General features: G+C 42.0%; 1 protein-coding gene and 1 long non-coding RNA gene across 5 annotated transcripts in view; one reads left to right on the top strand and one right to left on the bottom strand.

Moving 5' to 3' along the window:
- EDARADD (EDAR associated via death domain) overlaps positions 1-22,887 on the bottom strand; it is a 29,719-nt gene extending 6,832 nt beyond the window's left edge. The window contains exons 1-6 of one of the 4 annotated variants that reach the window (XM_081186241.1): positions 21,843-22,887; positions 12,973-13,057; positions 7,737-7,949; positions 4,517-4,578; positions 3,282-3,321; positions 549-637 (exon numbers count right to left, since the gene is read on the bottom strand). In XM_081186241.1, the coding sequence (XP_081042367.1) occupies positions 549-637; positions 3,282-3,321; positions 4,517-4,578; positions 7,737-7,770 (225 nt within the window). In that variant the 5' untranslated portion in view covers positions 7,771-7,949; positions 12,973-13,057; positions 21,843-22,887. The remainder of the gene's footprint in view (positions 1-548; positions 638-3,281; positions 3,322-4,516; positions 4,579-7,736; positions 7,950-12,972; positions 13,058-21,842) is intronic. The other 3 variants (XM_081186243.1, XM_081186242.1, XM_081186244.1) reach the window with 3 other exon arrangements.
- LOC308582789 lies at positions 7,825-10,773 on the top strand. The gene is made up of 3 exons (XR_014005847.1): positions 7,825-7,955; positions 8,841-9,140; positions 9,296-10,773. It is a non-coding gene; the product is annotated as an uncharacterized lncRNA (long non-coding RNA).
- Positions 22,888-22,990: the final 103 nt, after the last annotated feature.

Here is a 22,990-nt window from a genome sequence, read left to right as displayed (position 1 = left end):
AACAGGACACTGTGATGGAAGCCAGAGTGCACAGAAATGCTGTTTACCTTCCCACCACAGGGGTACTTATTTATCTACTTGCACTGGTATGTTTTCGGACTGCTAGGCTGGCAGAAGCTGGGACAGAGTATGTCAGGGGTGGGGCAGATGGGCATGGCTTCCTGAAGAGGGCCTTGTGGGCCAAATGGGCAGGCCTGGAGGACCATGTTTGGTCCACAGGCCAGGAGTTCCCTACCCCTGCTACAGAGCCTCAAACAGTGTGGGAGTTTCTTTGAGAGCTGCTTGCTGCCATATGATCCTGACCACCTGTTAAGATCTTAACTGGAGACCCAAGGTGCCCATGCTTCAAATATGAGATAGATGTTGACCTGGGATTGCCTGGGGGTTGAGGACTTTTCCATGGCTTTGTGTCATCTCTTTCCCCTTTTTATCTTTTGAACACCAGACTAAAACAAGACTTCTGTTGAACTAGTAGTAAGCTGTTGGGACACAAAAAAATGTTAATTAAGCTTTATGTATCAGCAAAACATGCTAGTTTAACAGCTTACCTGTTGTATGAGACCTGAATCAGATGTCAGGCTCCTAATGTTAACAGATGCTATTTCCAATGTCACTTTTTCTGTTTGGTATTCATCGTCTAAAAAGGCAAATTCTGAAGTGTTAGTCACATTCAGCTCTCACCATCTTTGCTTACTAAAATTCAGCTAGATTATGACGACAATTTATATATCAGGGCAAGAAGCCCATACTAGCAAAACCAGCAATGGCTTGCCAAGAGCTCTACATATTGCAAAAGAGGCAATTTATACCAGGGGGCACAACATCCAGTTCACTGGCTCCCCACAACATGGAAGCCATAGATTAAAAACAACAATAACAACATCCCACTCTGTGCATGTGCATTATGAGTGAAGAATCACCACCATTCGTTATGCTAAACACCTCTCCCAAAACACCTGTCTTACTCTTATTGCATTTAAAGTTGCATTTAAATACCCAGTCCCATTTGATTTGCAAAAAAATGCTCTATCTATCAATCTTGTCCAACTTTACACAGGATTTGGCAGGGAACGGGACTTTGTACTATTAATGCACAACTCCAGTCTTGTCTACTCAATTTTAAGATGCTGGGCTTGACACGATGAGAGATGGAGGAGAAACAGAAGGCACAGGCCACAACTGCAATAGAATAATAAAATGTTCTATGGTGTTGCTGAGGCACAGCACTCATTCTGCAGCAATTAATCCGATGGGCCAGCTAACAGGCACTTTGAACTATGTAAATCACAGTTGCCAGGGAGCAGGATTGTGCCTCTGCAGGTGGGCAGTTTAACTACCAACAGAAGCTTTCTTCTCAATTCAAACAGGAGCATGGTGGGGACATTTTTTGGTCTGCACCACTGCATGTCCTGCTGTGGCCACAATCCTGCTCCCCATGCCTACTATTTGCACTAGAAAAAAACAAGCATTTTCATTGAATTCATGTACCTAATGTTACACTTGGTTAAAGTTACAGCAAAAGTGACACCAATGTTGCAATTCTAATCACATTTACTAGGAAGTAATGAAGCTCTTTTGGCATGCATTTAGAATGTGTCAAACCCACCTTTCAGGGCATAACCCTTCCAAGACAGTTTACATGGATTTTCTAAAACAAAATCACATAAAACAAAATTTCCAAACAACCCTCTAATTAATGATAACTTTTATTGGATATCAAATTAAACATTCTTGAATGAGGTCTCTTGACGCCCCAGGCTGCCTGGAGTGGTGGGAGGCCTGGTTGGGACTTGCCTGTATTGTGAGCTGTTAATGGTGCTGTTCCCACCGAAGTTCCAGACTCTCTACTGCTCAATGGGATTCACCTCTGAATACTTAGGACATGCTTAGGCCTAAACTGTCTATTGCCCTTAAAATGTAATGCTGCTCCCTTCTGCTGGTGATGGGGAGAGGGCAAAAAATGGATGTACATGTGTTGCAAAAGGCAAACAGGAGCGAGCCATGCATGCTTTATTATTTTTTTAAAAAAGATGTTCACAACGTCTGGTGGCACAGAAGAAGGTTGGGGCCGCTGGAGTGAAGAACAGGAGAAAGGGCAGGTCAGGTCACCTAGCAGCAGGGTGACTGGGGGAAAGGTGCAGCCAGAGATCATAATAGGCATAACACACTTTACACAGAGACACACTTTTTGCACAGACACGCAAGAGTTTCGGTGGTGCATTGGCAGTGGGGGAGAGCATGGTGAGGAGCTGGGGGTGGAGGGAACAGAGTGATCAGAGCAGGGGTAGGCAACCTAAGGCCCAGGGGCCGGATGCGGACCAATCACCTTCTCAATCTGGCCTGTGGACGGTCCAGGAACCAGTGTGTTTTTACATGAGTAGAATGTGTCCTTTTATTTAAAATGCATCTCTGGGTTATTTGCGGAGCATAGGAATTCATTCACACACACACCCCAAATATAGTCTGGCCCTCCACATGGTCTGAGGGACAGTGGACCGGCCCACGGCTGAAAAAGGTTGCTGACCCCTGGATTAGAGGGTGGAAGGGAAAGAAAGGGAGGCTAGGAGAAGGGGAGAAAGAGCTTAAGGGCTGGGAGAGCAAGAAATAGCGAGCACAGAGTGGGAGGTGGAAGGAAAGCAAGGGTAGCGATGGGGATGGGGCAGAAATAGCAAGGCTAAGGGGTGGAGAGAGATATTTTAGGTGCTGCAAGAAAGGAAGCCATCTTTCTCCCAAGTGCAGCAAACAAGAAGAGAGGTCATTCCCTGGTTCCTGCTTTAAACCGAGGCAACCTGCCTGCTCCTTCTGCTGCTTTCATCCAAAAGTCCAAAGTGATGTGTTGTCTAAGCTCCTCTCAAACATTCCCAGCTCTACTGGGGATGGAAGCTGGGACCTTCTGCATTCAAAGCAGATGCTCCACTGCCAAGCTACAGTCCATTCCTCTGTGTGAAGGCACTTTCGCACACAGATTGAGAGACTGCCAATTTCACTTCCAACAATATCCCCATAGATTTCCCTGAGTCCCACTCCCGCTCCCAAGCAGCATCTTGGGCAGGACTGCAATGAGAAGGGATAACCTGAATAACCCCATGTGATGTTCCATGTGTGGTCACTTGGTATTCAGACAGTAATTAAGTGTTTTAAAAACAAACTTTTCTACATTGGCATTAGAGACATTTCAATGTATATTTTCCACATCAAGTGACAACTACACTTATTTTGCATAGTTTAGGAAAGTTTTAGATAATTACAAATATATAGCTACTACAATTTTCTGCACTTACCTTTTGGTAGTGCTGTGTCTTGAACAGGGTACTTGTTTGTCTGTTCAAAAGATGGGAAGACAAAATATGCCATCAGATATATTTTGACAAACTTAATTGTTGTTGCCTTGTAAAACTGTCTTTTCCCATTCCTCTACATCAGGCCTACCAAACTGAACAGAGTGTGAACTGCCATGTATGGCAGCTTGCTAGGTATTCCACAATCCTCCTGTTTCTGCAGTCCCAGACAGGAAGGAACATGGAAGAAATAAACGGAGCTTTGTTAAACCCTTTAGAAGCTAGGAAGCTGTCTTACATCGAGTCAGACAATTGGTCCATCCAGCTCAGTATTGTCTACACTGACTGGCAGTGGCTCTCCAGGGTTTTAGACAAAAGGGGGCTTGGCTTGGACCTTCTGAATGCAAGGCAGATGCTCTACCACTGACCCACCATCCTTTCCCCCATGGTGGTGGTCTGAATGCTTCAATAACAGATATAGAAATTGCAGAATCACAGATGTCATGGAGCTGCCACTGAAAACAGCATCCCTCTCTCCTTTTGATACTTGTAATGCAACTTGCCCCATACCTTGGCTTAATTATTCTGTTTCCCTCTCTGTCCCATTTCACATCATATGAGAAAGTATCATACATAGGCAGGTAATAGAATTAGCGGAATTATGCATTGTGGTGGGAGAAGGGAGGATCTCAGTGGCCTGGTTCACATGTCACAGTAAGCCAAACTATGGCTTCTGAGAACCATGTGAATGTGTAGGTTCCCCAAACCCAGGAATAAGGTTCAAGTCTGTCCTCCTTAATCATGACCGGTAACCGTAGATCAGACCTCAGTTATGGCTCAAGGTTTAAGAGGAGAGACCTTAAGCACAGTATCAGGTCCAGATTACACGCCTTGGCTTAGCTGCCATGCTTCACTGTGCTGAAAGTGGGTATGAACAGCAACTTCAAACTTCCAGACCCAACAACGTTCCCATGGTCCCAGTAAGCTATAATATGTGAACTGGGCTTCTGTGTGGTGCTTGGTTTTGGTGGCAGCCCCCTATATTTTAGGATGTCTGGTTCTATTCTGAATTCATCCATTGCATAGTTGGTACAGAAACATTTCACCAAATGTCCTGAAATACCAGGGATTTATGAACCTGTTCTGCCAGTATTAAAAACTATAAAATAGTAACCAACATTTACAATAATTGAATTAACGGTTACATTTCATTACAATACATTCAGGAAATTACATACTTCTTCTGAGGATAAAGTGCTAGGGTCTGTGTCTTCTACTGGCTCTTTCATTGCCTGATCTGCTGGAAACAAATAAAGGAAAGTTTTAATTTGTGTTTCTCAACATCTCCAGTCTACTTTAATTGCCTCCATTGTATATATATAGGCAAGTGTTAGTTTGTAACACAAAGGAATGTTTCACATTCTGGTTTTAAAATTGCTATTCTAGCAGAATAAATAATCATAAAATCATATGCACTTTCATTTTTCTATAACTTTAATGAAAAATTATCATCTGCCACAAGCAGTTTTTGCCAAGAGTAACACAAGTGCATTTTAGATAGAATAAACCTATTCTGATAAGCCATATTTACCATGTTTGTCAGATGAGAAAGATGACATGTGCCTGCACACTTCCTCCTTGCACCTCCCATTCTCTTCTCCTATTTTTTTTTAAAACCACAGTTTCCTTTGACATCTGAACTGCCAAACTTTGCTTATGATATTTCTTATATCATTTTGAATCATCTATGTATTTTTTGTGTTGTCATTTTTATTTATCAGCTAAGCAATCTTATATTCTAGTTAAACCAAGAGTGCGAACAAGCCGCTGCTATGCCATGAATAGGGCCAGGGCGCAGCCAGAAGGGAACAACAGACCACATTCTATCTAGGGTAGTTCCAGACCACAGGCTGAATTTCCAAACAAATAGGTCACTGGCAACGCTTTAAAAAACAACAACAAAACATCGTATTTCCCCCAGAAAGGGTAAATCTGGATTAAATGGGGAGCGGGGATATGGGCTGCAATTTTAATGACAACATGTGAATACTGCAAAATACCTGCATGCATGAGGAGCACCAATCTCACTTGCCACTATCAGAAAAGCTGCAGCTCAAATGGAGGGGCAGAAAAAAAGAGTATGGAGGGGTGGCTGGAAAGAAAGTCTCCCCCTCCCAGTTCCTGGCCATCAAATTTCTTGGGCCTGTCACTTTCTCTCAGCCTGCCTCAAAGGATTGTTATGATGACAAAAGATTATATGTACAGTACTGTACTTTCCTGTGAGGACTGTACTGTGTGCCTTGTTTGCTATTTAAATTGGATCCAAAACCAGGCCTAAGTGCCAAGGGAAGTAAGGAAGAGTCAGGTATTACTTTGGCAAACAGCCCAATCCTGTGCATATGAACTTCAAATGAAGTCCCCTGAGGTTTGATATGTTTTATTCCCGCATAGATTATCTGGAACACCAGAATCTTTAGAAATGGATTTCTGCTATATGTTGTGATTTAGTTTCTGTTCATTAGCAACATCCCTTTGTACTGTATAACCGTTTTGAAGTTGAAGCAATTGAGAGCTTGGATCAAAGAAATTCCATGCTCATCATCCTATCAAACTAATTATAAAGTTCTGAAAGCCAGCCTGAAAAAGATAAGCAAGAATAGATAAGTATCACTCAAAGCTAGAAGTACTGGATACTTTTCCAGTCCTCGGTTCACCTCTAATTTCCTGGTGCACTACTAAGCTTAAATATGGCTCCAGCTCAGCCGTATCAAAACAAGCAGCGGAGCAAGAATTATCTTTACTCTGATACTTTCAGATGAGGTTCTCAAACAGGGGAAGAAGCATCCAGGAGGTGGGCTGTTCTGAATGGTGGGGTTGCACTCCTAGAAGAAGCAGGTTTTGTAGCTTGAGTGTGGCTTTAGTAGCTTATTTAGTAGCCTTATTTCCTGCTCTGCTTGGTTCCCCAGCTTCTGGCCTCTTCTGGACACAGATGACGGCCACAGTACTCCATGCTCTGTTAACTTCTAGATTGGATTACTGCAATGCAATCTATGTGGGGCTGCCCTTGAGGATGACTCCAAAACTTCAGCTAGTCAGATTATTATTGGCTGTGGTTTCCATTCAAACTCATATAAACCCTGTTCTAAAACAGCTGCGTTGGTTGCCAGTCTGTTTACAGAATTAATGAAAGGTGCCCTAAACAAGTTAGGCCCCAGATATCTGAGAGACTACCCTTCCCTACAAAACCTTTTGAGTGTTTGGATCAGAGCCCTCTTGGTAGCTTCACTGCCCTTCATGGTTTTTTGTTTGTTTTTTTTGCGGGGCGGGTATCTGCAGTAGCCCTTAAATTGTAGATTTCCCACCGCAGAGCATGGCTCTGGCACCTTCTGAAGAGATTTTGGCAAATGCTGGACACACTTCTTTTAGGCCTTATGTTGTCCAACAGCATACAATGGTACCTCAGGTTAAGTACTCAATTTGTTCCGGAGGTCCGTACTTAACCTGAAACTGTTCTTAACCTGAAGCACCACTTTAGCTAATGGGGCCTCCTGCTGCTGCCGCACCGCTGGTTTGAGATGATTTCTGTTCTCATTCTGAAGCAAAGTTCTTAACCTGAAGCACTATTTCTGGGTTAGCGGAGTCTGTAACCTGAAGCGTCACTGTATTCTTAAAATAAAGTTACCCGTTAAAAAAAAGAGTAAGTGTGTGCTGGTCACTTGTGCCTCAAGTGTGTGACCTGTACAACTGCATTCTCTTTCTCACTTAACTTGAAAAGCGTTTATAAACTAAATTACGCTCGGGACAGGTAGAAATTTGTTCTTGCTGAAGGATATAGGGAGCAATTCTCAAAAGTTACAGGATAAGGCAACTTTTTGCAACAATTTTGTGCACTTCAGAGGGATGCTGCAGGGCTTAATTTCGTTCGTGCATGAGTGAATGATTCATCAAGTCCTTTGAGGGTGAGGTGCTACAGAAAGGGCTTTTTAAGAATTGCTCCCGGTGCATGAAAAGTACAGGAGGAAGGAAAGCCTCGGACACACGCTCTCTTTCTCTCCACGCAGCACTGCGCGTGCAATGATTTTCTGCAATGGGTTTGCGGGAGTCGGGGCTACCACGACCCAGTATCGCGCCTGTCGGCGATCTGCGGCATGAATAAGACCAAGGCGAGGCCAGAGGCGGAGAAGGGCTCGAGCTATGGCTGCCTCCGCCTCTCGCCTCGGAGCTGCAAGCGGAGTGGCTTCGCAGCGGGGCGAGGGGAGGAGGATCAGTGTCCACCCAAGCGAGTCCGCCCTCCGGCCCGCCCCAGCGGCCACTTCAGGATCCCGCCTCCCTTCCCCTGCCCAGCCCAGCCCCACTTCTCGGCGGCAGAGCCCGCAGGCTCCCGGCCGCAAAAGACGCCCAGCCCTTCGCCTTTCCCACCAGACGCAGCAGGCAGATCCCAAAGCAGGCGCCCTTTACCTTCGGGCAGAGGAGGGTCCCCGGGAGAAGCCATTGGGGAAGGGGAGGGAGAAGCTCCAGGGGAACGTGGGCCCTTGCGACCGGGCAAGCCCCTCGATCCAGGCTCCCCCGCGGTGCTTCCTTCCCCACTTCCTGGTCTGGTGCTGATCGAAGCCCTCGCTGGCTTGCTCGCTCTCCCTGCTGTACGCGAGGAGTCTCCGAAGAGAGCGGAAGCTGCAGGTAAAAGCCCAAACTTAGCAGGGGAAGAGCCATGTGCGGGGCGGGGGGAGAGGTGCTCTCCCCACCCCCAAGCTGCACTTCATGCTAAACAGTCCTCTCTCCGGATTCACCTTCGTCTGCCTTTTTTTTTCCCTTTTAAAAAGCACCTCCTGGCTAGATGGGGATGCGGATTATAATAATAACTTTGGGAAAAGTGTGTTGCACCTTAAGAACTGAGACGCCTTCGCATCCGCTGAGAGAGGCAGCGGGAGGAGTCATCAATTAACTTTAAATCTCCGCTTGAGGAAACATGTTGATGCCTTAGTAGTAAACTTTACTTCCATAAACTACTCCGCTAATGAGGAACAACCCCAGATGTGATATTAGTACATAGAAAGGTAGTACCGATTTCCGTAAAGATGGCATCAGGTAAATTTAGTTACCGTATTTGAAGCTGGGGGGGCGGGCGGAATCAAAGGGTTCCATAAGCACCCTATTAGGTTACACAAATATTGACCAACTTGCATTTATTTTTGGCACAAATCCCATCGTACAAGCACATGAGTGGTCAGATTTTATTTTCAAGTCAGTTTTATTAGAAAATGGGTTCTTTAATTCTACTCCAGTGACCTGGGGGCAGTAATTGGAAGGAAACCAAAGTGTGGGTGAGTGAGGGTTTTGTAGGCACTGTCACTTTCCTGTGACTGCTTTTTATGTTACCCAGAATCCTTGCTATGCAAGTCCTGCCTTTCTTTCATGCTGCCCCACTCATTATAATGAAGTGTTATTGTAAAACCCAAGTTCCTATCAGGAGTTTTACACTGAATAGTTGAGGACTGAACTTGAATGTTATGCTCTGAAGTTCCCTTCCAGTCCCCCTAACTATTCTTTATTCTTCTCCCTCAGAATTTGCCTTACACTTAGATGGAAATGGAAGATTCTGACTGTATTTCATTTGATGAAGAGGTTTGCACAAAGAAAAACTTTCTCGTCTTGGGGAGGATAACCTTGAAGATACATTACTAGATTATGATTTTTTCAGGCCCTCCCTTGACAGCAGGAAAGTTTGAAGAATTGCAAACAAAGGGTAGTAGTTTACTGGCCAGCCAGGATGCTGCCCCTGATGTTTAAGCAAAAGCTGAGGAGGCATCAGACCCACTGCTAATGAAAGAGTTTGTCCCTCTGACTCCTGTCCAGTGGTGTAGCGTGGGTTGTCAGCACCCGGGGCAAGGCAAGTAATTTGCGCCCCCTAACCCGTGGATTTGCGTCCCCTAACCCTAACCCCCAGATGTTGCGCCCGGTGCGGCCGGCCCCCCCTGCACCCCCCACGCTACGCCACTGCTCCTGTCCCAGGGATTCAGGGAAGTGTTCTGCATCACAACTCTCCCATTCACTGTTTATTTACATTGCATTTACACCCCACCTTTTTCCTCCAAGGAGCTTAAGTTACTGTACATGGTGCTGCCTCATTTCATCCCTGCAACAACCCTGTGAGGTAGGTTAGGCTGAGAGGCAGCAACAGGCTCAAGGGTACACAATGAGCTTGAACCCTGGTCTTCCAAATCCTAGTCTGACATTCTAACCACTACACCACATTGCCTCTCCTAATCCCACAGTTGTTAAGTAGAATGATGCTATGATTCCAGTACTAAAGTTCAGTGTTGAAGGCTCAGAAGATAAAGCAAAAAGAAAACGCCCACATCATTTCAGGGGAGTTTTTAGATTTAACTCGTGCTGAAATGATGACAATATGTTGTTGGCATCCATCTGTCTCAAGAGACAGTGGAGTGAGTCTCTGGGGGTCAAGTCAAACTGCTGTGTTAGCAGCACCAAAGTGACTTCCCTGGGTTGCAAGCCTTGGCAGTGTTTATGAAAGGTCTTTGGGATAAGACAGGCTTCCTCAACCTTGGCCCTCCAGATGTTTTGAGACTACAATTCCCATCATCCCTGACCACTGGTCCTGCTAGCTAGGGATCATGGGAGTTGTAGGCCAAAAACATCTGGAGGGCCAAGGTTGAGGAAGCCTGGGATAAGACCTCCCTCTTGGCCTTGCTGATGTGGTCCAAAGGAAAATGGAGCAATACATTTGGCACTAGCTTGACTGCAGGAGTTGCTGGAAGGGGGCGTGCAAGGCTCCATCCAACCATATTAGGGACTCCAGATTTGTGTATGGTTTACTCCTTAGCCTTTTCTTCACCCAAAGATATCCCATACAGACCATATACAAACCAATTAACCTAACATCTACTGATAAAACACAAATATTTCTAAGCCCTAACTTGCATCCTCCTAAAACTTCCAGCAATCCAAACTAGTTAAAAGCTTAGTAGTAGTATTTTTTTGGCCCTATAGCAATCTAATCCAAAATTGCCTTATAGCTAACAAGTGCTTTATAGCTAACAATCCAAGCAGGAATCTATGAAACTGCCTTCTGTAGGCTTTGAGGAGAAGCTGCCGAACATGAATCCAGTGTATAGGATCCAGAATGGTACTAATGGGAAATAAGTTCATGTAAAAATAGGGGGAAATGTTTTAAATTGGAATAGTAAAGTCTGAGCTTCACAAGGGAATAAACTAAAATTAAAAGGATTTTTGGAAGGAACAAAATGATATAAAAACTGCATATAGTCAAAACCATGCACGCACCAGACGTCTAGACCCCAAAAGACTAGCTCAGAATAAATTGCTAAAGTAGTTTCTAAAGCTGGAGGAAGGACATGCTCAAAACAAGAAACCCCTTCTCTCCGAGAGAAGGCAAAAAGGCAAGCTGGGCTCCAAAGACCTCAACAAGCAGAAATGTATTAGAAAGCAAAAATAAAACCAAGCAATGTGAGCTCTAGCGCTGAGGTAATCTCTTTCTGATCTCTCTGCACCTCTTCATTTTCCTGTCTTCTGATTCACTCTTTTCTTACTAAATTTCAGTTCTGTATTAGTAAATGACACCAGAAGCAAACTCCTGTAGAACAAGTGTTTTGTTTTTATTTAATTGTTTGGTTGGACTAACATATTCTTGAACCTTACTGGGGTACAAGGAACCTCATGAAGGCCGTTCAAAACTGCCGTCTTCATCCTGGGGCATGATCTCAGCTTGACTAAAGCCTTGCCAGCCTAGTGCTGCTGGCTGTGGGGAGTAGCACACCTTATATCTTCTTTGTGATCTCAGCTTGTCTAAAGCATTGCCAAGCTTTCCATTTCTCATGATCCAGCAGGGTCCAGGCAGACACAGACATTTCTGCCTTTAAAGCAAACGTTCAGGCATGCTTAAACGATGAGCCACAGTCTTCTTGACCAAGGTTTACTTCAATTCCATTCCACAGCTTCTGAAATTATCGCCTTCACCAGACACGTAGATTGGCCCACCAAACTGAGAAGAGCAACAATATTCAATACATTTGCGGCCTGCATAGATGACCAAGCAACTATTGGGTGCAACTGTGTAGCAAATTATGTGCTAAAATGATCATCAGTATCTGCCTGTAGATTTGCAGCCTCTTGAGAGTTGTAGCCCAATAACATCTAGAGGGCCAGCTTCCCAATTCATTGGTCTAGGCAGATGTTGGGCTGCCTCTTCTAGTTCCCTGTTGCCTTCTGGATACAGTTCAGTATCTTGCCTTCGGCATTAAAAATCCACTCGTGTCTTGGTACTACCATAAACATTAAGATCAACTGTCAGCATCTTATTGCTTGCATCATCCTGTACCAATGGTATGCTCTTGGTGGTTGCCCCATATTTGTAGAACTACTGTTCTGTAGTAGAGATCTGTCAATATCTGAGCTTTTCTGAATATTTCCTGGAATAACTATTTTGGCTGGTATTCTAGCTGCCAGAGTTAATATAGCAAATGATTAGTTTAATTTACTTTAATAAAAAATACACCCACTTGAAACAACACAATTTTGTTCTAAGACATGGTGTTCGTATATTTGATTTTTATCACATGTATTTATTTTATTTTGGAAAAAATGAACCGGAATGATCCAGTCAGTGTTAAAAATAAAAAATCTTATTGATTTTAATGGAAGAGTTTAAGCACATGTTTAAGCATTCCCCACTGGAATAACTGTGATGAAGAACTGCATCACTCTGATCCTGCTCTAATTAAGCAAATTGTTTTTGCTTGTCTTTAACCTTCACTGTAGAGACTTTTTACTGTTTGAATGTTCCCAGCCCTCTGGCTAGGCATCCTCTGCATAGGGTGCATGGTTGGGAGAGCTTTCCTTCTAAAAACTTCTTTCTGTTCACACTTCTTGGGATCCAAGACACAGACTCCTTCTTTAATGAATGGTCAATCCTGTTTGACTGATGGTGCAACTCTAAGCATATATACTCAGAAGTTCAATGGGACTTATTCCCATGAAACTATGGACAGGGTTGCCGCCTAAATGAATTTGTTTGAAAGATCAATGTAGAAAAAAACCTTATTGTAGAATGATATAAAGAGACCTTTGTATCATTGTGCAATAACATTGTTTGCCCTTGGCCCCAGGGCTTGATGGATGACAAGTAAAAGGAATAAATAAACTACAGATTCCTATCACAAATCGTACGTTTTATAAATTTCTTGGTGTTCCCTTAGAACCACCAAGCTGCTCGTTGATCCTTATAATATCCACTTGATGTTTGAAGTACATATCCATAAAACACAGACTTTCATGATCAAATCCTTCAGGGTTTAACCAGAAATAAGTTGGCTCTACATTCAGTTCATTTAGAATGATGACTTGTGCCTACTGAGCTGTGAAAACTTGATTTAGAAAAATCATATGCTAGAGGCCTCTTGGGACTCAACCATTTCTGAATACACATAGGGAATGATGCCACTGGGAATAATTACCCCTCCAAAAAAAATATATATATCTCTGCCCCCAAAAGCCAACTTCTCTGAAGCTGTCAGTTGCTCAAGAAATCTTGTATTTCTGGCAGCCCCCATTTTTAATGTTGTCGTTCTGTGTCTTGTGGCTTTCACTACAGCTAATTGTTGACAACGAGTTTATGTTTCAATATGACAATTCTTAGGCAATAATTTAATACACCCACCTGTAAGTTTCTGTTGACTATCCAGAACAGAAATCTGAAGTATACATTTGACTCCCAAGGTGACCCATCTGCTGAGCAGGTATATCTGGAGGGACAGGAAAGTACCTTGAGTAGCTGAAGAGACATGGTAAAATTTTAATAGATATGAGCAAAATAATTAAAGATGAAGGAAGAAAAAGCAGTTGACAGCAAGAAGAACATAAGATCCCTGCTGGATCAGATCTAGGCCAACACACAGCCTCTGAACCTGGATGTAGGATATAATTGCCTAACTAGTACCAAGTCATAGCCTTAGCTTCCATAAATTTGTCTAATCTGCCTTTTAAAATGGAAATGTAGATGGCAACCACTACAGATTGTGGCACTGAATTTATGAGAATGTGCTCTGTGAAGAAGTACAGTCTGATGTTCTCTGAAAAATTAATGAACCTTACTATAATTCCAGATGCACTAAATACTTACATGAGCATTTTCTCAGGTACCAGTTATGACTGAAATGACATACAGAATCATGTTGATTTGTAACTATGCATCTCATTTCTTTTTTTCCACACTAGTTCCATACTAGTTATTAAATGTGGCTTATATGCTGGCCACAAATGGCATCTTTCAGAAGATACCCCAGTTTCCAGATAGATTCTGTGTACTGTACTTGATAGTCAAACAGTCCTGCATAGTATAAATATACCACAAAACTAATAATAAAGCAATTCCCCCACCTCTGCCTGCCCATAGGTTCCTTTTACAGCTGTTCAGAAAAAGAAACAGTGCCCTCTGGTGATTCCCACCCTAATAATGTTTCTGCCAAATATAAAATGTAAATGGGAACATTTTGCTTTGCTCTCAAAATGTCCCTTTCATGATTGACTATTAAAAATAAAATTGATCAAGCCACTACTAACACTATGTGATTTTGTTTCTTTTCTATATAGCATTTTGTATTGTTAATAGTTAATAATAGTAAGGGAGGTAATTAAGATAATTAAAAGAAAAAAGCAAAATTCCAAAGAATTCCTAAACTCAATTATAGCTTTGTGAGAACTCTATTTAAAATGAATGTGGTTTTCTAAAAAACAATTGAGTAAACTCAAATAAAAGTTAAGCCCCATTTGTTCTAATGGGAGAAAGTTGAGCACCTGCTTTACTTTCTTACTGAAATGACACAAAAAAATGCAGGTTGCTTTGTTGGTCCACTAGGAAAAGAAATGGAAGGTTACACCAGATAATATCTTTATTAGGGCCAACTAAAATGTCACTTTAAGGCTTGGTCACTGCAGTGTGACCTTTTAGTTGGATAGTCTACTGTTCCTGACCTCAGTAAAAGTTTTAAAATGGTTACTTTGGCTAGATTGTGTCTACTATGGAAAGGAAAAGGGAGTATTGTAGGACTAAAAAAACATTTTCAAACACAGCATATATTGGCAGCCACAACCCCGCCCTACGTTTCAAAACACCAAACTGGCAAAAATGCATGTAATTTTCAGCTCCTAGTCATCTATATAGATCACAGTGACTATAAAAGCTGCCTCAAAAATAGCATTCAAAATATTAACTGTCACTTGCTACTATGTTAATTAACAAGTCAACAAAACCAGCAATTAGAGGGCAGAACTCTAAATCTGATAGTATCTTACAAAGTAAACACTGGAAGGTAGTTTCACTGTGTAATGCATCCTTAAACAATGCAGCAATTTGTCTACTCTCATCATTACAGCTTAGTATATAGTAGTTCTAGTTCTGCATTACTAAAACTGCAATATTAAAAACTTACTGGAGGCCGTCCTACTGAACTCAATTAAACTTCAGAATAAGTATCTTTCTGATTAGGCACTATTTATGGGACAAAGTGGCAACTGTAGGCTTCTTTGATAGCTAGTGTCTGGGGATAATTTAATAAAGATAGATTGAATAAATACTGTATGTACAAATCAGAAAGGCCAAAATATTGAATGATAACCCTGTGAGTGGAAGAAAAACACTATTATTTGCACCCAGAATTTAGTTTCTCTTCATCAGGACTTGGAATTGGCTGGCTTGCTATGACCAGAAACAACATTTATCTTTCCAGTGCCATCTTCAGGAAGGTTGTGGCTCCATACACATTATATTTTTAAGCACCTTTCCCCCCTCAAAGAATTGTAGGCATTGTAGCTTACTCCTCAGAGAGTCACAATTCCAAGCAACCTTTAAAGAACGACAGTGCCCAGAATTGTTTGAGAGGGCAATGTGCTTCAAATGTGCTTTGAAGGTATGGCGTATACATAAGGCTGCAGTCCAAAGCTGGCCAATACATTTGCTAGGGGCAGCCAGAAATGTCACAAAGAGTTGCAAACTTTTCAGTACTTCAGAACACTTCATCAGGCAAGATGTTATACAGGGAAGTGGGGTGGTGGTGGAGGAGGATTTAAGAAAAAATACAAAAAGTTAGATTGAATGGGAGTAGCCATAAAGTCAGCTTGTAGGTTACACAGGGAGCTGCCTTATACTGAGTCAGACCATTGGGTCCATCTAGCTCAATATACACCAGGGACGGCCCACCCATGAGGCATGGTGAGGTGACCGCCTCAGGTGGCAGGATCCACAGGGACAGCAGATCCAGCCTCCAAGGAACACACTGACCACTGCCACAGCTGCGATGCCAGCACCCACTCTCATGCTGCCTTGATAGCATCTCCTCCCACCCTTGTTCCTGATGTAGATATTTATTCCTCCCTTGTTCCTGATGTAAATCTTCAGTCCTATCTTCTTCCCTGGCAGAGAGGTGGGTGTCATTTTGTGGTTACCAAAATATCTAGAGCCAGCCCTGGTCTACCCTGACTGGCGGTTGCTCTCCAAGATTTCAGGTAGTGTTTTATCCCACCTCTACTTGGAGAAGCCAGAGATTGAACCTCAGAACTTCTGCAAACAAAGCAGATGCTCTCCACTGTACAATGGCCCTTCCTGCAAAGATGGGGATTGCAGGCTGAATAAATCTCTGCTAGGTGCAATAAGTAATATGATTTACAGTGAGTTATAGCCATTCAAAACTCGGAGGTCTGTACACCCACACATCTGTCCATCCTCCAACCAGACAAGCAAGAGGTATCCCATTTCAAAGACACATTCCAGCCATGGAACTCAAGTACACCTGTATAGGACTGCACTGTAATAATTGTGTCAACACATAGCTGCTTCTGTTTTGTGAATTGTATTCTTTGGGATTATTTTTAGTTGCCATTTTAATTGAACTTGCGTAAGGTGACTTTTTATATATGATCATAAGGAATATATTGATAACCAAATAAATGCATTCATCACCCTGGGGTTGGAACTCTCTTGCTAATGTTAGTTTGGAAGAAGAGGTAGATTTCAACATTTATTTTCTTATGGTCCAAAGGCCTGTTATGGGGCAGGGGAGTAGCAGAAGCACAGGACAGTGCTCTGAGAACAGCTGCATGTCTCTGATCCAGAGGTGTCCCAGGAATATTGAACCTGGAGTAGGCTCCTGACTGGGCCCTTTGCCTTTGAAAATGTTGAGAGGGTATACTAGTTGTGGAAGCAGAAACAGTGAGTAGAACAGCAGAAACAGCTGTTAACTGAAGGCAGCCATTCCAATAACTCAGATGTTCAGAGATACACGTAGTAAGATTTCCCCAGCTTGGCCTTTTGCTGTGTTCCAATCTGGCACTACAAACTGTACTAATAAAGAAGCCTGTGTATTCTCCATATGGTAAAATTTGGAGATAATCTGTTTATCTCCATAGACCTAACTATTGTCTCAGAACCATTATGAATGCTTCTAAAAAAATAAAGTTAATTTTTAGTGCATGATTATTCATTTGAGATATTAATAGCTCTTTGTACTTTTTTTTTAAGCTTTACTTTCTCTCTTCCCTCCTCTTCTAAATCTGATCTTATCTCTTCCATTAAGTGCATGACTTCTTGTTTCCTGCTCAATATCTTTTTCTCTTTCAGAATATATTTGTGTGTGGCATATATTTTGTTAAGTTGTGGGTAAACATATCAGACGACACAGCGATTCTTCAAACAGCTCTTGTTTATTCACAGGCCAGAACAGAACTGAACTGAAGGGTTCAGCCAGCCTGCTTATATAGAGCTCCACTACAACACAACTGAAACAACTTTCTGTAACTATCCAATCACTAAACATCACTTTCAATCCCTTATTTGCATATGTGGACCTGAGTGAAAACTATTTACAGTATCCCCCTGCTGGCCCAGGGTGAGAACTTCAGTACATAACATATTTTTAAGCTCCTACTTCATCAGGCAGTTAAAAAATCATCATTGAAGACAGCAGAACGTCTTCAAATAGTACATATTATTGCTTAATACTTAAATCGTCATACTCCCACTAGCGATTTATTAGCCTGAAAGTAACATACTGATTCCCATTGTTTACTACTAACTTTAAAGCTAAAGAATTCAAATACTGATTTTAAACCTCTTTTAAAGTTTAAGGAGCGAAAGTTTTCAAAACTGGCAAACTTTTCAAAGCGTCCAACAACAATTACCAGAATCTGGCAAAACTTAACTTTTTTTGAAAGTGAAATTGATATGATTTAAAAAATACTAGTTTACACATAATAATTCAGGGCCAGGTATATCTGGGAATGAAAACAATTAACTCATTAACAGTTTCAACTAAAGTGTAGATGCAATATTGAGACATTATCACCCCAAACCTGGAATGTTTTTGGGAGTGGGGAGCAAGAAAAGGCCATGCCCAATAAAATCCTTATCAATTGACAGGATGTAAAGAGTTGGTAGAGAAGTGGCTTAACATACACAACCGTTCACACTTTTTCAGATTTCATTGCACTTCAATCTCATGCTTCTCACAAGTGCAGCTGTGAATTCAGATAGAATGTGCACTGTTCAAATTCTCTGGCATAGTGGAACTAAATGAGTGCAGTTACACTTGGAGACTTTCATACCCAGAAAGAATAAAAGCATAGGACACTACTATATTTTGCACATACTGCACTGATTATGAGTAAATTAGGATTGTTCTGTTCCAAGGAAAATAGATATGTCTGCATCTCTGTACTAATTCACTTTAATTTTTCCTATTAAAATTTAATTATTTAGTTATGTAAACTGCACCCCTCAAACAGCATTAAACATATACAGTGGTACCTCGGGTTAAGAACTTAATTCGTTCTGGAGGTCCGTTCTTAACCTGAAACTGTTCTTAACCTGAGGTGCCACTTTAGCTAATGGGGCCTCCCGCTGCTGTCGCCACATGATTTCTGTTCTCATCCTGAAGCAAAATTCTTAACCCGAGGTACTATTTCTGGGTTAGCGGAGTCTGTAACCTGAAGTGTCTGTAACCTAAAGCATCTGTAACCCGAGGTACCACTGTATATTCTAAAATTATCCAGGAAAGATGCAGTTATCTGTATGTATTTAGCTTTATTGTTTTGCTTCTGTAACTTGCATCATGTGGCAGTGCTTGTGTCCTCAAAGACATAAAACAGAAAATCAAACCATCCTAAGATTTATTTTAATATATTTTCCATTATTACCAAAATAGTTTGTATTACATGAATTAGAGGCAAGTGATTCTTGGAAATATTGTTTTATTTTTATTTTTTGAAACACCATAACTAGTTTGACAGCTTGCACTTTGTGTTTGTACCTTATAAAAGTTGAATCCTGATCTCACTATAATTAACAGACAGTTTTCTATTGAGCTGGCAGCAACAGCAGCACCTGAAACTGTTCCCAGCTAATTAGTATAAAGCTCTGCTGAGTTTCAGTCCTGGGCATAATGCAATTATATAGCAATTTAAACAGTTGCATGATTCAAGAGTTATTAAAAATATTCTAGTCATTTGTCATAAAGGCACTCTAGAGCCTTCACTTGGAAAAAGCACCAAATCCTTTATAACAGAAATATATCAACCCCCACCCTATCCTCCACATTTGATTGCAATGCAATTCAGAGCCAAATATATTAAAAATATCCACATGGGAGAGCTCCTGGAATTGTACCACTTGATTGTTGATGCATAATTATTCAGTCTGACTAATACTCACAGACTAGCAGCACAATCCTGTGCATACTGTTGTGAGTTTTTGCAAGGAGAGGTGGGAAGCTGTATGCCTCAGTCCCTTCTAATTCCTGGATCCAAAAGAATTCCTTTGCTGGAACAGTTAGTTAGAAAGACAAAGGCCAGAGTTGAGCTAGAAGCTGAAAGCAGGCTGGGCAGCTGAGAGACAGAGTCATGCTTGATTTTTACTTGAATCCAAGGCTGCGACTATGGGATAAACAATACCTTTTTGGGGTGTTAATGGTAGATATGTGTAATTAAACCATATATCATAAAGACACCACAGTCTCCACTGTCTTTCATACTGAGGAAGCAAACCCTGGGTAAGCAGCTGGACTCTTGCACTGCTCAGATTGGGGTGGCATGCAGCAGTATATATACAGAAGGCACTTCAGTAGGGTTCCACAGCAAGAGCTACAAGAAGATTCAGCAACTGTCAGACTCCAAGCATACACAGAGACTGCACAATACAAAGGAAAGGGAGGGCATATATTTCAATATAGCACCTAAAGAGAAGACGAGTGAACATGGATTCAAGATTACCCCAGATAGGGAAAGGGAAGAACTAGGACAGGCAATAAGGGAAACCACATATAACTTCTTACAGGAGCACCTAGATACAGGACATCAGTTTAAGCCCCACCACGGGAAATAACAAGGCACAACTACCTTATTGTAAGATAAAGGTAAAGGACCCCTGGATGGTTAAGTCCAGTCAAAGGCAACTATGGGGTGTAGCGCTCATCTCGCTTTTCAGGTGGGGAGGCGGTGTTTGTCCACAGACAGCTTTCTGGGTCATGTGGCCAGCATGACTTAACCGCTTCTGGCACAACAGGACACCATGACGAATACCAGAGTGCATGGAAATGCCGTTTACCTTCTTCCCACAGCGGTCCCTATTTATCTACTTGCACTGGTATGCTTTCAAACTGTTAGGTTGGCAGAAGCTGGGACAGAGCAACAGGAGCTCACCCTGTCGCACAGATTCAAACTGCCGGCCTTCCAATCAGCAAACCCAAGAGGCTCAGTGGTTCAGACCACAGGGCCACCCATGTCCCCTACAACTTGCTTTTTGTATGCCTAGACAGCAGGCAAAAGAGAGTGCTGTCATGGCACAAATCTACACTGTATACTCCACAGAGCAGCTCCCTAGACAGCCAACCAGCCATTTTAAATCATTGTAATTTAATCAGATTTTTAAATAATAAAGCTTTATAATATTTCTTCAGTATTTCATATCTGTAAGTCAGAAATAGTGGTTTAGCCTCACATGTGTATGATGGTTTAGATCTAAACTCTCAAAGGGCTTAAACAAACAGTCATTATTTGGACCACACCTGTGAAGTGTGTAATTGAGATTGTTCTATAGTTATAGAAGTAACACAGGGAAGGAACATTGAATAAAACTGCATACTTGAGGGAATTTTCAATGTAATGAGTTAGGCATCAGGGACGACAACTGTTTTGGATAACAAGGAGATGCAGGTAACTGAAGCTTATATACAGATGGCATCCCAGAATATACTGCTTCATAATGAAAGCTTCAGGTCCAAAGCAACTGACCACCACCATAAAGATTTAGAGAAAGAATGTAGTATTGCAAACAGGTAAGGATCAGTCCCACCACCAGTCCCAGACCCTTACGGATGCATCACAGGAAAACACCCAAGTCTGAACAAAGCTATAATTTCTCCCAGATCTTTAATCTGTTAGAATAATTCTCATCATATACCCACAAATGGAACCTTAACATTATTTTTCAGTTTTGCAACTACTGGACCCCTGTGCCATTTAGATGAAGCTACAGGTGCATGCCTGCATGCCATGTAGGCACCAGAATCAGAAATGGGCAAAAACAACAGAAGTGGAACACCACCACAAATAGAGAAACACAGCAGTATTCTTTATTTCTTACTGCTGTGTAAAAATGAAGGAACAACATAATACTATTAAGGACAGTACAATGGAGATGTGTTTTGTTTTTGTTTTTTTGTATGGCTGCAAAATGAGGTATTCCATCATAAAGTTAATCTTTAGAAGAAGGAAACATAGTGACCTAACAGTTCAAGCAGCACAAAAGCTACAATTTCTATTTGCTTCAGGCAAAGCTAAGAAAGGTTTCTAAACAGATCAGATTCACAGTTTGTTTCATTCTTGTCAGCCTTTAGCAAAACACTAAAATTAAGTATATGATCCCATTTTTCTCTGTGACAGATGATCAATCATCATCAACAATTTCAGCATGTTTTACTGCAAATAAATTTTGAATCCTCTTGTTGTAAGTTGAATCTTGAAATAAACTTGCATTTTGGCTCCCAGTGATCTATATAAGGACACACCACTATATACAGTACATCAGTATTCACTGAGAGCTTTCCAGGAGCCTTATCATACCTAAAGTGCCTGGTTATGCTTTTGTGAAGATTTTAGTAATAACTATTATGCTTTTCCAGTCAAAATGTGATTTAGTAGTCTGTACCCAGCAGATATAACTTATATCCTTTCCAAGTCTCATCCTGATAAAAAGGAACATTACTGAAAGAACCTACTGCAGACAAATGGGTTAAAATTAAAAAAAAAAGCTACCATCTGCTCTATGATAAAGCATTTAGCCTGGTTACATGAGTAGAGCCAATAATCTCCACATAGCAATATATTATTTATCAAGCGCACACATGGCAAATTCCTCTGAAATATAATATGGCAGGTGAACTTTTTCCCAGACATGAGGCCCTATAAACTATTCAGGGAGGCAAAACTAAGAAACTGATTCCTAAGTAGCTCATTTATTTGGGAGAGCAGTCACTCACATACCTTTTCTCATATGGAACCCTGCACAAGTCACCTCCACTTGGATACCATAAATTAATCCACCAAAGGCCAAATTATACTTCTGATACAAGTGCTGTGTACCAGCATTCAAGTCCAGCTTGCAAGCTTCCCATAGACATTGCTTCCCATGGGCCACTGGGAGAACAGGATGCTGGACTAAGTGGGCCTTTGGACTGATCCAGCAAGTCTTATTACGAGAACTATATGCAATTATGGTTGATCTGAGTGCTGAGGTGCATAACTGCCTCTGTCACGGTGCAGAAATCCAATTTTAAAAGCAAAGGGGTGAGTTAATGAAGCTTGCAGAGCAACTGACTTCAATGCAATCGGTGGGCACTGGTTTCAGAAATTTGGCTGAGAAAATGGCTTGAGCTTCCATGGGTCTCTCTCTCACACACAAACACATACAATGCAAGGCAGCAAGGAAGATTAATGATATTGTGACTGGAACGGTTTCCTTAAGCACAATGAGGAAGGAAGCAGGAACACCCTTGTCAGGGCCCCCACAAAACCCTGAACATTGCCTCAGTATATTTACAAGAAATGTACTGATTTCATGATCACATTCCTTCGACAGAAAATCAGATTCCTAAAAAACCCTGTGGCGTTCCTTTTTTTTTTTTGAGTGCTACAATTTCCTTTATTATCTTATAAAAAATAATATTCCTCTTCCCCAACATGACACATCAGCTCATTGTCAAGGGCCTGGGTTCTTAAGGCTACAAAGTGAAAGACATCCCTCCTCCCGCTTATTCAAGAGGCGGATATGTGTAGAGACAAAAATATATACATTAAATGCTGCTTCAGGGAATTTGAGCGTGACGGGTTTGCAACGCAGGAGGGGGCGAGCAACACACCTCTACATATTAACACTAAGTGCAATTGTGCGAGCAAAATGGAGTTACGAGGCACAGAAGCCTTTCTCAAGTGATGCTGTTGCATCACTTTTTTTTTAACGCCTTGCCCCTTTCTCCCCTCACTGCGCGCGGGCGCCACACATCAGCCCCTCGAGCGCCAACCCCCGCCCCGCGGGACCTTCCCCACCTCGTGACAGTTACAAACTGCCTCCTCTTGTTTTGAAGGGGCGCGTGGTCCTTCCTCATTGGCTGCGGCCTTCGTCCCTCCCCTTT

Source organism: Podarcis bocagei (assembly GCF_964188305.1).
Source record: "Podarcis bocagei genome assembly, chromosome: 3".
Classification (NCBI taxonomy): Eukaryota; Metazoa; Chordata; class Lepidosauria; order Squamata; family Lacertidae; genus Podarcis; species Podarcis bocagei.
The sequence above is the reverse complement of the archived record's forward strand: the minus strand, read 5'-3'. Positions and strand labels throughout refer to the sequence as shown.